Source organism: Falco rusticolus, chromosome 8, assembly GCF_015220075.1.
Source record: "Falco rusticolus isolate bFalRus1 chromosome 8, bFalRus1.pri, whole genome shotgun sequence".
Classification (NCBI taxonomy): Eukaryota; Metazoa; Chordata; class Aves; order Falconiformes; family Falconidae; genus Falco; species Falco rusticolus.
This window is the reverse complement of record NC_051194.1, coordinates 39,625,480-39,637,489: the sequence shown is the minus strand read 5'-3', so window position 1 is coordinate 39,637,489 and position 12,010 is coordinate 39,625,480. Positions and strand designations below refer to the sequence as shown.

Genomic DNA, 12,010 nt, shown 5'->3' with positions numbered 1-12,010 from the left:
CCCACAAAGGAGCCGAGGTCCCCACGCAGTACCTGCTGTGTCCCGGGGTGCTGGCTGAGGGCCCGCAGCGCAATGAGGGCTCCCTCCCGCACGCTCTCCTGTGGGTCCTGGCAGGCCACCTCCAGCAGGACATGGGGGGCCCGGCTCTCGATCAGCAGGCCCCCCAGCTCTGCCCAGCGCTGGCCCAGGTTGCCCAGGGCCAGGGCCGCGTTGCAGCGTGTCCTGGTCTGTGTGTCACTCAACAGCCACGTCAGCCTGGGCACAGCCCTGCCCAGGGTCCCAGCCGGGGAGGACTCATGGTAGGCGGCGTTGCCCACTGCGAAGCTGGCTGCCTTGCGCACGCTCTCCTCCTGGTCCACCAGGCACCCCAGCAGGCTCTCCAGCAAGTCAGGCTGGCTCTGCAGTGCCTGGGGAAAGCCGTGGTCATGTCGGAGCAGGTTGCCCAGTAGGTTGCAGGTTTTGGCCCGTATCAGGTGCTGCTCGTGGCCAAGCAGGTGGGTCAGTGGTTGGCTGGCCACATCTGAGCCCCTCAGGATCCTCTGGAGAAAGGGCAGGTGCTCCGGACAGGCCCGGGCCACATGGGTCAAGAGAGACAGGAGGTCAGTTGTGAGTGTGAGGCTGTCTGAAAACAAGGCAGATGTCAAGAAGGCAATGATGTGCTCTGAGGTGGCAGCTTCCCTCACCATTTGGTCTATAACTTGCTCATCACACACAACGAGGTGGCACAGAAGGCTCATGGGGAGCTCAGTGTATGAAAAGGGCAAATGGCGAGAGCAGACCTAAGGAGAAAGGAGAGACGGCAGCGCTGAGTGTGCTTTGCTCACGTGTGGGCCAAGTCAAGCAGCGGCCAAAGCCTGCCAGCAGGTTGGTGCAGAGCTCAGCTGCCAGTCAAACTGCTCTGAGGCCTGCATGGCACTTGAGTGACATCCCTGTGTGGGCAGAAACCACCAGCACAGTGTGAAGTGGTGCCACACATCAGGGGCTGCTGCGGTGTCTCCACAGTATGGTGGGCAAGAGAAACACAGGGCCAAGAGGGTACCTGCAGCAGCCGGGCAGGGATCTGCGTGTCTCTCACAGCCTCCATGACCAATGCTAAGGTGTCTCCATCCACATCCAGGGCAAAAGGGAAACAGAGGAGCTGGCAGGCCTGGATTACCACAGCTGGGACAAGCTCAGGGTCCCCATCGTCTCCTGCTTGCCTGAATTTGTTAGAGAGAGAGGGCTTAACACAGAGGTGATCAGAAGAATATCAGGGCAAGAGGCAGAGAGCATTCCCCACGCCAGGCACTAAGGAGAAGCTCTGCAGATGAGCTGTGCTCTGCAAGTGCTGGGTCAGAAACTTCTCAGCCCTCTGTGTGCTCATGTCCAAGCCCTGTTCAGCAGCTGAGCTCTGCCTGCTTCAGCCGCCCCCACAACTCACGTCTGTGCCAGGCATGCCAGGAAATCAGGGGACAGCAGCCTCTTCAGTGTCACCATGAGAACACCGTGGGACTGGGTGAGTTGAGGCAGGCACCGGTGGGACTCACGAGTGAAGACAAAGAGGGCCAGGCTGAGGAAGAGCAGAGTGCCTGCAGCGGGAACAGCATGGCAGAGGGGCAAAGCTAGGGAAGGCTGAAAAGTCTCCTCTCTTCTGTCTGCTTATACTGCCTCAAGGCTGCTCCAGGATTGCTTCTGTGCTTCCCTGCCCAAAACCAGACCAATGTCCACCCATGGTGGTCACCCTTTTTTCTTCCTCCACAGCCAGGCTCAGCTGAGCTGCTGCTGACTGGGCAAAGCATGGGCCAGCCCAGCCCTGTCTCCCCAGAGGACAACAGCAATCCTCAGGAAAAGCCCCCTGAGCCCTCTGGCCTCAGGGACCAGATGTGACTGCAGACAGATGTGGGCAAGTCTGAGGGGCAGGATGTGTAGCTGGGTCCAGGGCAGATGCCTTGCCATCCCGCAGCTCCTACCTTGAGGGGAAAGGAGGTTCCAGTCTGGCTCCGCAGCGGGGTGACCTGCCTCTGGGGGGTCTCCCTCCAGTGCTGCCCTGTTGCTGCCCACACGAAGCACCACAGCAACACAATGCCACACCACACTCCACAGCTCTGTGGTGGCAAAGCCCTGTCCCGTGGCCACATCCTCCTAGAGGTGGGGAAGCAGATGTCAGAGGGCTTCATGGTCCTCCATGGCTCCCCAGAGTTCTGGTCCATGGCTCTGCCAGCTCCGTAGTCCTGAGGTCATGAGGTCAAGGCTGGATGAACATGGCCAAGGGGCAAGAGAGAGCGCCAGGCAGCTGGCAGCCCTGCTGCGCCTGCTGAGTGGCAGCCCCAGGGCATATCTTCCCTCTCTCACTCCAGTGTGTCCATGAACCACCCCTCCCTGCCCACCACTCTCCCACAAACCCTCCAGAGCTCCGCAGACAACCCAGGGACATGAAGTGACTTTCATGAGGTTGTACAGCTCAGCAAAAGCTGCCAGGTTCCCCAGTTTGCCTAAGCCTCCACTAGTGATCTACATTCAGACCTTTTTGCCACTGCACCTTTTGGCAGGAACCAGGCAAAGGGAGATTGGCAGACTGGTACCTGGGAAAGGAGCTTCAGCAGGAGGAAAAAAAGCCCATCGTACAGACCAGCGCCCATTGGTGGGGAGAACTGCAGCTGTAAGACAGAGTGGGGGACAGGCTGGAGCTAGGTGCTGGGTCTGAGGCCAGCAGCACCACACCTGCACCCTTCTGAGTCCATCTTTGCACACCTCCACGGTGTGGTGACAGCATCACTCCCCTGCTCCTCTGTCCCCATCCCATACCTCAGCAGGTGCTGCCAGCACATCTGTCATCACCAGTAGGATCTCTTCTCCTCCGAGCTCCAAGGCTACCCCATGCTGACTGAGCTGTGTCAGGAATAATGCTGCAGCACCCTGTGGGACAGGGAGAGTTCAGTACCTTTGGGACTTTGCCATCTGCCCACTCAGTGCTGACTCCATCCCTTGGCCAACAGAGACAGCCAGGCTGTGCCTGCCCCTCATCGCACCCTGAGTGAGCAACAGTAAGACCCAAATGGGATGTAGGGCTCTGCAGGGCTCTTAGTGGCAGCTCTGGCAGGGTGGGCAGACTCACCACAAGAGAGACAACAGGAGATTGGGTGATGAGATCCATAGCCAGGGTAACGAACTCCTCAGGCCTGAAACACAGAGATCAGAAGAGAGGCACTGTTCCCACAGCTTCGCATCCCACAGAACAGCAGCATCCAAATACCCCCAGGACTGGGAAGCAAGCTCCCAGGAGGAATAAGCCCTGGTTCACAGCACCTCCTTGTCCACACTGGGTCCTCAGTGCATCCCTAGCAGCCACCCATGCTGCCCAGCACTCTGCTAGTGTGTCTGGATTGGAGGGATCAGTGGGAGCAGAAGCCCAACTCTGGGCAGGGTGTGGGACAGAGGGCTGTTCAGGGCAGGACATGTTCCTCTCCCACCCATGAGTGAAAGCAGGTGCTTACCTGGGAGGGGAGGCCTGGAGCTGCAGGGTGAGCAAGGCCAGCAGGTACAGAGAGGCCTCACAGGCTGCCCCCTGGGCCACCTCCACCATGGGGACCTGCCAAGGAAGCAGGAGTCACAGTGGGACAGCAAGGCTGGGAGGGGAGGAAGGGATGTTTTGGGGCCCTGAATGAGAACTGCACTCTCCAGACTATGCTCCCCCAAACTCTTCTCCCTACACATTCCCCAGCTTGGTCTAAGCAGCACTCGGAGGAATGTGTCCTCCTTGCCCACAATCCTACCCCACCACCTGGGCTGTGGTCAGTCCTACCTCGCCCTTCAAGAGCTGCATGAGGGAACTGCAGAGTTGTTGGCTCCTTCCCAAGTGCTGACACAGGCTCAGGCTGGCATGGCAGCCAGCATAGAGGATCTGTGAGGCAGAGAGATGCATACCAGCTCCTGGGGATAGGGACTCAATGACCAGGCCCATCCCAGTCACACCCATGGCTACCATGGGCTCATTTATTCAACAACTGACACCAGGGAGATGGGAGTCATTGAGGACTAAGCCTACAGTTCCTCCTTTCCCAAGCTCCTAATCCCAGACCAAAAGATCCAGGCACCTCTGGGCACAGCCACATAAACGGACGGGACCATTACCTTCAGCACATTCAAGGAGCAGCTTGGGTGCTCCAGTCTCCCCAGCAGTCTCCCAAGCTGCTGGCTCTCCCTCTCCATAAGCTTTCCAGCTACCTCCTGAGCAACCTGCAAAAATCAGCCTGTTTTGCACCCTGAGCACCTGAAGTACTGTACAGACTTAGGAGTTTAATGCTAGCAACAAATAAATAAAAAAAGGCATCTGCTTCCTACGTGTTGCCTGCATTCACAAAGGGATGCCCATCTGCCACCACCCAGCATGGCTTTGCTGCACAGTCCCAGAGCCAAAATGAGTGAGGTGAAATTCCTCCTCCGCTTCCCTCCTTGTTGATCCCGGAGTTGAGTTAAAGGATCAAATGTAAATCTGCAGTTTTGTTTTCCCTCTTATTCATTGTCCATCCAATTTCAGATTTCCTACAGTTCATATCACTATAAGAATTCTTCATATTTGCTCTGCATTGCCTAGTTCTTTACTTAGCCCATCCCACAGCTCAGATCCTAAGTGTGAGTCTCTTAATTGATTTAGGAGTCCTTAGACTCCTAAAGCTCAGCTGTTGGCTGGGGAGGAACAGTCTGCAAATGCCAGCCCTGCAGCCACCAAAGCCAGGGGACCCCAGCCCTTCACTCAAAGGCTGAAAAAGATCCTCCTGCAAAGGGTTGCTGCCCCTGTGGAGACCACACCTTCTCACCCTGCAAAGACATCTGGCCTGACCTGCTGCTTGGCTTCCCGACAGCCATTCCTCTCCAGAGGGATGCTGCAAGCAGCAGCCAATGCAGCTATGAAGAGGTCTGCCACAGATGGGCTCTGGTCATGGGCTGACTCGGCCTCCATCGCTGCACCTGCACAGGGACAGAACTTGGGAGACACGTGCTAAGGGTGGGGGATGCTGAGGGGCAGCAGGATGGAGTTGGAGGCCAAGAGAGGAAAAGTCAGGCATGTAACATGAGGAGGGCAAGATCTGGGATTGAGGGAGAGCCCTGGTTAGCAAGGTGTTGGGCACATAAGCTACAGACACCTCCTCTGGCTAACAGCACTGCAATGGCAGTCAGTGCTCTGAGAGAGCCCAAGGGCAGGAGGGAGAGGGGAAACCCAAGGAGGTGGTAAGCTTCTACCACTGCTACCTTGCAGAGCAGGCTGCTCTGAGGTGGATCCCTGAAGCAGTCTGTTCAGCAGTGGCTGATCCTCCTCTCGAAGGCTGGCATAGAAGGGGGCAGAGACAGAGGGGTATGTTGCATCCAGGCTCTCACAGAGCAGAGTGAAGCACTGAGGGAGACACAGGGGTTGCCATCACTACGGACTGAGGGTGGGAGGAGAGAGAAGGAACATGGGGGAGGAGGCTGGGGGGCACAGCAGAGAGGGGAGGAGTCATCCTGGAGCTTCAGGGACCTCCAAGTGTCCTCTCCAGCCAGGTTAATGTGTGGGAGCCACATGCAGCTGCATGCTGGCTGGAGGCACAGCCAGGGAAGGTGTCCCCTCAGAGACCTCCATTCTGCACATGATCGCCTCAAAAAAACCCAGTGGGTGAGACAGCTTGCCCAGACAAGAATGCATCAGAACCCACAGCTGGGAACAGAGCGCACAGCCTGCACTCTCCCTGACACACACTCACGAAGCTGGCGGAGAGGGTGGGGAGAAGGCAGACAGGGGCACCCTTACCAGGAGGCTTTGCTGGCAGAGCCTCATCTTGCTGTCCGCTGGCTCAGCCAGCAGCTCTGGCAGCAGGGCTAGGAAGCAGCCAGCACTCTCCTGGAAGACCTGCAGGCTGAGGGAGGCAGCAGGGGCAGAGGAAAGCAGAGAAACATGGCCCTAGTTGTGAGGACAGGATACGGCCAGGCCCATACGACCCTGGCCAATGGAGCAGGCAGCACACAGTAGCACTGTGAGCTACTGTCAGCAGGCAGCACAATTGGACTCTAGTCAGCTGTGCCTTCCCCTTAATTAGTCCTGCTCGTGGAAAGCAGTCCTCTGTGAGCACAGCAATACAGCACAAAGCACTTAGTCCACAATGCTTCCCCAAGGAGACAGCTCCAGCCACAGAGTATGAACACTACCCTACTGCCAAGTCCCCAAAGCAGTCACAAGAGACCTCAGAGCATAGAAGGTTGTCCCTACCTGTCCTTTTGCCCACTATCCTCCAGGCTGCATTCACAGCTGAAATAAACTGTGGTCACCATTAGGAGGTCTGTCAGCACTGTGATACCCCAGGGCTGCTGCAGGATCCAGAAAGAAACAGCAAGTGGGGATGGTCTGCTGGCCATCCCACCACCACCACCATAGTGGGATGCTTCCCTGCCAGGACCTCCGCCTTCTCAAGGGTGCCTGGAAGAGGCACCAATCCTGTGAGCGAGCTCCAGCAGGACATCAGAGCCTCCTCAGCACCTGGGGTCCTACACCTACCTGCTTGATGCTACCACTCTCCAGGATCTGCTTGGTTAGACACAGCAGGGACAGAGGCACATTCAGCTCTCTGCAGAAGTGGCCCAGCAGCTCAGAGTCACATTGGGTAGCCAGGAGGTTGCCCATGACACGGAGCACAGGACGGAGACGGGAGGCTCCCTCCAGCATCCCTTCCAGCACCTGGACACAAAGAAACCAGAAGAGCTCATGATCAGCAGTGGTTTTGGCTTCTCCATCAGCCATGGGTCCGCCCTTCAACCCATTCAGGCAAGGGACGGCAGGGGAGCAGATGGCAAGCTAAGTGCATGACACAGCTCCAGCTCCTGGAGAAGCAGAGGATCTTCTTGCTGGCTGGACTGAGGACACTCCCAATGCTCCCAACCCAATCCTGGGGAAGAAGGCAGCATCCATGTCCCCAGTCATAGTTGCCTGGGCAAGCCAACTCACCTGCTGAGTAGAGTCTGCCAGGCGGGCCTGGACACGATGCTGGAAAGCTGGGTCCTTCAGGAGGCTCAGTGGTGTGCTCAGCTGCATGGCCGAGGGCTCAGTGGCCTCAATCAGGTGCTGCCACTCCTCATCGCTCTCCGGCTCCTAGCCACAGAGAAGAAAGGACTGGTGCCACAGACTCTGCCTGCCCCCGGGTCTCCGTACCAGCCCCTAGGGAATGGACCCTGCTGTCCTCACCACAAGACACTGTCTTACCTCACTCTCCAGGTCCACAGTCTCAATGCTGTGCTTGCCCTGGGTCTCGTTCCTGCCAGCACCAGGCTGCAGAGGGGCATCTACTCCAGGAAACTCCCTCTCATAGTCTTGAGTGATGTTGTGCTCCCTGGCCAAGGAAACAGCACAGTCAGTGAACCACCCCGCCTTCTCCTCTTCCTCCTGTCCCAGCCTCAGCCACCCCTCACCATGGGTTGGGAGGAGGCTCCTCCAACTCCCATTCTGCCATGCTGCTCTTTCCTTGCAGGACGCTGGGGTTCTTGTTGGAAGCAGCCGGCAGCTCCCCCTCCCTAAGGGCTGCTTTCCCAGGAGCTGCTCTGGGTCTATGCCCAGAGCATCCTTTGCTAGAGACCTTTGTAGATGCATCACGTGCCTTCAGTTGCCCCTGCGTGATGGCAGAGAAGTTTGGTCAAAGCAGGATTACTCAGCCAGCCAGATGAGTTCTCTAGACCCCACCACCCTGAGAATCCCACATCCTGCCTTGTATGTTGGCTGACACCCCAGCCTAACCCATGTACCTTCCCCCCAGGTTCCATTTCAGTGTCCCTCCATTGCCCTGCCTGTGGGACACAAGCCAGGGGAAACTCACACTTTCCTTCACCTTTTTCTGTGCGTCCTCAACCATCTTCTGCCGGGCCTTTCTCAGGATCCTGGACTGACCACTCCTGGGGGCCATGGAATGGGCTTGATGCTCCTTCAGGGCCTGCAGTTCTGGGGACAGCTTGGTGGTAAAGGGGTTTGAGATCCCATGCTCTTCTGTGTCATCAATCACTAGGAAGGTGAGGGGAGAACTTTACCAGCAGCTCTCCTTTGGGAGGCAGGGAGAGTGATCAGCTCTGGGACCCCAGGGGAATCCCAGGGGCAGGAACTAGGGTTCAGGGCTTGGAGAAAGCTGAGAGGAGAGAGGCCAAGACCCGGGTGGTCCTCCCAGCCTCCAGGCAGGTGGCAGAGGAAACAGACCTGGCCACACTGGAAAAAGAGCTGGTACTCACCAGTAACCCGTCCAGCAATGAAGGGGTGAGAGAGCAGCTCTGGCCATGACAGGCGCTGACAGGGGTCCTTCATTAGTAGTCCTTGCAGGAAGCTCTACAGGGCAGCACAGCACCAGCATCACTGACACATGCTCAGCACCCACCAGTGAGCCTACCAGCCTCCCACAGTGAGGGCAGCTCATTCCCTGCCTGGCTCTCGGAAAGGAGTGGTTCTAGTGCTTAGGGCAGACAGGAAGACACTTCCCTTTCCAGCTCAGTAAATCACTCCTCCACTGTTGGCCTGAGTTTCCCAGATTATGGACAGCAGTCATAAGGGTCCCCCTCCCCCGAGGCCCAGCTCTCATCCCTTCTTTATGTTCTGAAATCCACATTAGGGACATAAAACCTAAAAGTGACCCACCAGGGCAGGTGAGGCCAAAGCTGCTACTGCATTAATGGATCTCATCCCACAGACAGTGCCTTCGCCCTTACCTTGAAGTCTGGGCTTATGGCCGCAGGCCATTTGATGGGGTCCTTGACGATAATACTGACGAGCTGGAAGATGCTGCTGGTGTAGAAGGGAGGTGTGCCCACGAACAGCTCATACAGGATGCAGCCCACAGACCACAGATCCGCCGTGTGGTCGTATGGCCGCTCCTCCACCAGCTCAGGGGACATGTACAGTGGGGTGCCCTTGATAGAGGTCAGCACCATGGTGTGGATGCTCATGGCACGGGCAAAGCTGCTCAGAGCAAAGCACAGATGGCCAGCTCAGGCTGAAACATCCACTGCAACTCCCACCAAGATCCCTACAAGTTTACCAACACCTCCCCCCAGAGTCAAAAATCCCTCATCCTTGCTCAACCTCTAAAAATACACAGAATCCAGATCCCCTTCCACACTCCCCCCCTCTTCCTCTACAGCACCCCTTGGGTGCCCCAAGGCCAACTGTCCCCCTCAAGCTGGTCCCCAGCACCTACCCGAAGTCACAGAGCTTGACCACGCCGTCTTTGCCCAGCAGGATGTTCTGGGGTTTCATGTCACGGTGCAGGATGCGGTGTGAGTGCAGGTAATAGAGAGCAGAGACCAGTTGGGCAGCTATGGTCTGGACCTGCCAGAGAGATGGAAGCCTCACCCTGTGTCCCATGGTGCCACCAGCTGGCACAACCATGGGGTCCCTTATGGCCTGGCTCCCCCAGTACCTCCAGCTCCTGCCCTTGCCCTGTTTGGAGCAGGGACCAGCCCCAGCATGGGCAGTAGTTCCCTGGAGTAGGCCAATGGCTGAGACAGCAGCCTGTCACTGTGGTCTTTGGAGAGGAAACAGGGAAACTGATGTCCCTGCTGGACCTCACTGTCTCCCAGTGAAACTTGGCCCCCCTCTCCATGCCCTTCAGAAGTTCTGCAAGGTAAAGCCCCAGAGACACCCTTGCCTTCCTGATGTCTCCTGGCCCACAGCAGAAAACTGCCTGCAAGCAGACAAGCCCCATTCTCTCCATTCTGCAGCAAACACTGCATGGCCATCATCTTGACAGTCACCTGGTCCTCGGGCAAACTCCCATCATCCTCCAGGATCTGGAAGAGTTCCCCCTCTGCGTAGTCAGTCACCACCACTACCTGGAGGGAAGGGGAGTGTGGTGAGATCAGGCACTCACCCAGCTGCATCCCCACCATGCCCTAGGAACCAGTACAGAGCACGGTAGGAAATCTGAGGGAGATGCTGGGAAATCATCATGCACAGTCCATCAGCATGGGTTGGGAGCTGGGATGGGAGAAAGCCCCCGTGGCTGCACTGCAGCAAGGGCCTGACACTTAGCAGAGGCTTTGTGGCTGTTCTTATCTCAAACAGACAGCAGAAACCAGGGAAGAAGCAAAGACAGGACAAGTCCAGAATGGTACTTCCAAACCCAGTGGGTAGAACTGCTCCCCTGAGCTTCTTCTGAATCTGCTGTCCAATTAATTTCATGCCCCTATGTCCCATAGCACAGTCTTCAGTCTTTTCTTATACACTCTCCATGAGAGCTTAAATCAGTCAAAAATCAGTCTCTAAAGACACTGATGAGGTGACTGAAGAGTCACCCTCATCTTGTGATCCCAAACCACTCCTGCATCACATACTCCTCGTCCAGCTCCTCTACCTCTGCATATGACCTAGTGCACCCCACACAGCCCAGGTAGCTGTTGACTCCCTACACAGCACATACTGGAGGGCTCTGAACAACACTGACAGGCCCTGGGAGGGTGTCAACAGCATCTCCTGAGAAAGAGGTCCCTATGACAGCATGGACCCATCCTTGTTTTCCTGCCCCAGTCAAGCAAAAGCGTATGCCTGGCGCCGTCCTCTTCACCTCCTTGTCAGTCTCGAAGCTGTCAAGCATCTGGATGATGTTGGGGTGATAGAGGCCTCTCATGATCTCAATTTCCCGCTGCAGGTTCTTCATCTCCTTCTCAGATCGCCCCACCTTGGGGATGAACTTCAAGGCCACCACCTTTCAAAGCAGGCAAAGCTGGTATCAGATCAGGCTCCTACCCACCCTAGCAGAGGCCATGTTTAACCCAAACAAGACTCAGGATTCTCCAGCTGAGCACACAGAACAAGACATTTGTTCACTGGATCCCTTGGAGCTGGGGCTCGTCCCAGGCTCTTGAACATTGATACAGGTGCTCACAGTATTTTGCACACTGGTATCTAAAGCAATTTACTCAGTGAGCACAGACAAAAGTAGGATTGCCAGAAACATGGGACAGGACCTAGAGATGCTGGTGGGCAGCAAGCCTAACACGATCCAGCAGTGTGGCTTGGCAGTGAGGAGCACTAGCAGCACCCTGGGATGTACTGACAGGCAGGAGTTAAGAGGGAAGTGATTATTGCCCTTTATTTGGAACTTCTCAGACCACATCGGCAATACTGCGGCCAGTTTTGGGCCCAGAAAGACATCAGTAGGCTGGAGTGGGTATAGCGGAGGCAAACAGGATGGTGAGGGGGCAGAAGCACATGGGAGGATGACACAGGGATTACAAATTGAAACATGGGAACTTCAACTTGATATGAGGAAACACCATTCACCTCAAGTACAGCCAAGCGCTAGCTGTGGGGTGTTTGTACTTGAGGTTTCACAGGCTCTGCATTTAGTGCTGGCTCTGCTTTTAGCAGGGGATGGACTAGAGACCTCCTGAGGTCCCCTGCACTTGAACGACTCTGTGCCAGCAAGAGGTGGTCCGGAGCATCAGCGTAAAAGTGAGTGAGTGCTGAGTCCCAAACACTTGGCAGGGCCTGGAACCCAACAGCCACCAGAAACCAGTCTCTGGCACCACACAACAGACCCCTGGCCCTCTCCCCTGCCACCTCTCTGCTCACCTGGGCGCTGTGTTTCCTGCGCCCCTTGTACACGCGCCCGAAGGAGCCTTCCCCAATCACTTCCAGGACATGGTACTTCTCCATCACAGGCGTTCGGGGAGGGGGCCGCCGAGCTGCCGAGGAAAAGTGGCCGGTGAGGAGACAAACTTCACCCTCTCTCCCCTAGTCTCCCACTCCACCACCAGCTGCCATGGGGCGCCAAGCCCCAACCCCGGCTGCGATGAGGACAGGCAGTGCCAGCGCTGGGGACAGCAGGCCTTCGCTTCTCCCAAGGGCCGGGCCTTCCCCGCCCCGCGGGCTCCACCCGGGGCCCGATGCCAGGCACCTGTCCCCCGGGGCCCCCGCCGGGCTCTGTCCCCACCCACGGGCTCCACCTCCGCGCCCCACGGCAGGGCGAGGCGCAAGCCCTGGGAGAAGCCCCCGGCGGCCGTCCGGTGACATTAACCTCGCCCCGCTCCG

At 57.1% G+C, this 12,010-nt stretch overlaps 1 protein-coding gene across 1 annotated transcript in view; it reads right to left on the bottom strand.

Annotated features, from left to right (window-relative positions):
• STK36 (serine/threonine kinase 36) overlaps positions 1-12,010 on the bottom strand; it is a 16,775-nt gene extending 4,765 nt beyond the window's left edge. The window contains exons 1-25 of the mRNA XM_037397928.1: positions 11,552-12,010; positions 10,542-10,682; positions 9,733-9,810; positions 9,177-9,307; positions 8,689-8,938; positions 8,218-8,311; positions 7,827-7,996; positions 7,414-7,610; positions 7,208-7,334; positions 6,953-7,096; positions 6,506-6,685; positions 6,221-6,318; positions 5,765-5,870; positions 5,230-5,371; positions 4,820-4,947; positions 4,111-4,215; positions 3,782-3,880; positions 3,474-3,568; positions 3,095-3,158; positions 2,785-2,895; positions 2,562-2,636; positions 1,950-2,121; positions 1,421-1,568; positions 1,040-1,199; positions 33-779 (exon numbers count right to left, since the gene is read on the bottom strand). Of these exons, the coding sequence (XP_037253825.1) occupies positions 33-779; positions 1,040-1,199; positions 1,421-1,568; positions 1,950-2,121; positions 2,562-2,636; positions 2,785-2,895; positions 3,095-3,158; positions 3,474-3,568; positions 3,782-3,880; positions 4,111-4,215; positions 4,820-4,947; positions 5,230-5,371; positions 5,765-5,870; positions 6,221-6,318; positions 6,506-6,685; positions 6,953-7,096; positions 7,208-7,334; positions 7,414-7,610; positions 7,827-7,996; positions 8,218-8,311; positions 8,689-8,938; positions 9,177-9,307; positions 9,733-9,810; positions 10,542-10,682; positions 11,552-11,635 (3,846 nt within the window). The 5' untranslated portion in view covers positions 11,636-12,010. The remainder of the gene's footprint in view (positions 1-32; positions 780-1,039; positions 1,200-1,420; positions 1,569-1,949; positions 2,122-2,561; positions 2,637-2,784; positions 2,896-3,094; positions 3,159-3,473; positions 3,569-3,781; positions 3,881-4,110; positions 4,216-4,819; positions 4,948-5,229; positions 5,372-5,764; positions 5,871-6,220; positions 6,319-6,505; positions 6,686-6,952; positions 7,097-7,207; positions 7,335-7,413; positions 7,611-7,826; positions 7,997-8,217; positions 8,312-8,688; positions 8,939-9,176; positions 9,308-9,732; positions 9,811-10,541; positions 10,683-11,551) is intronic.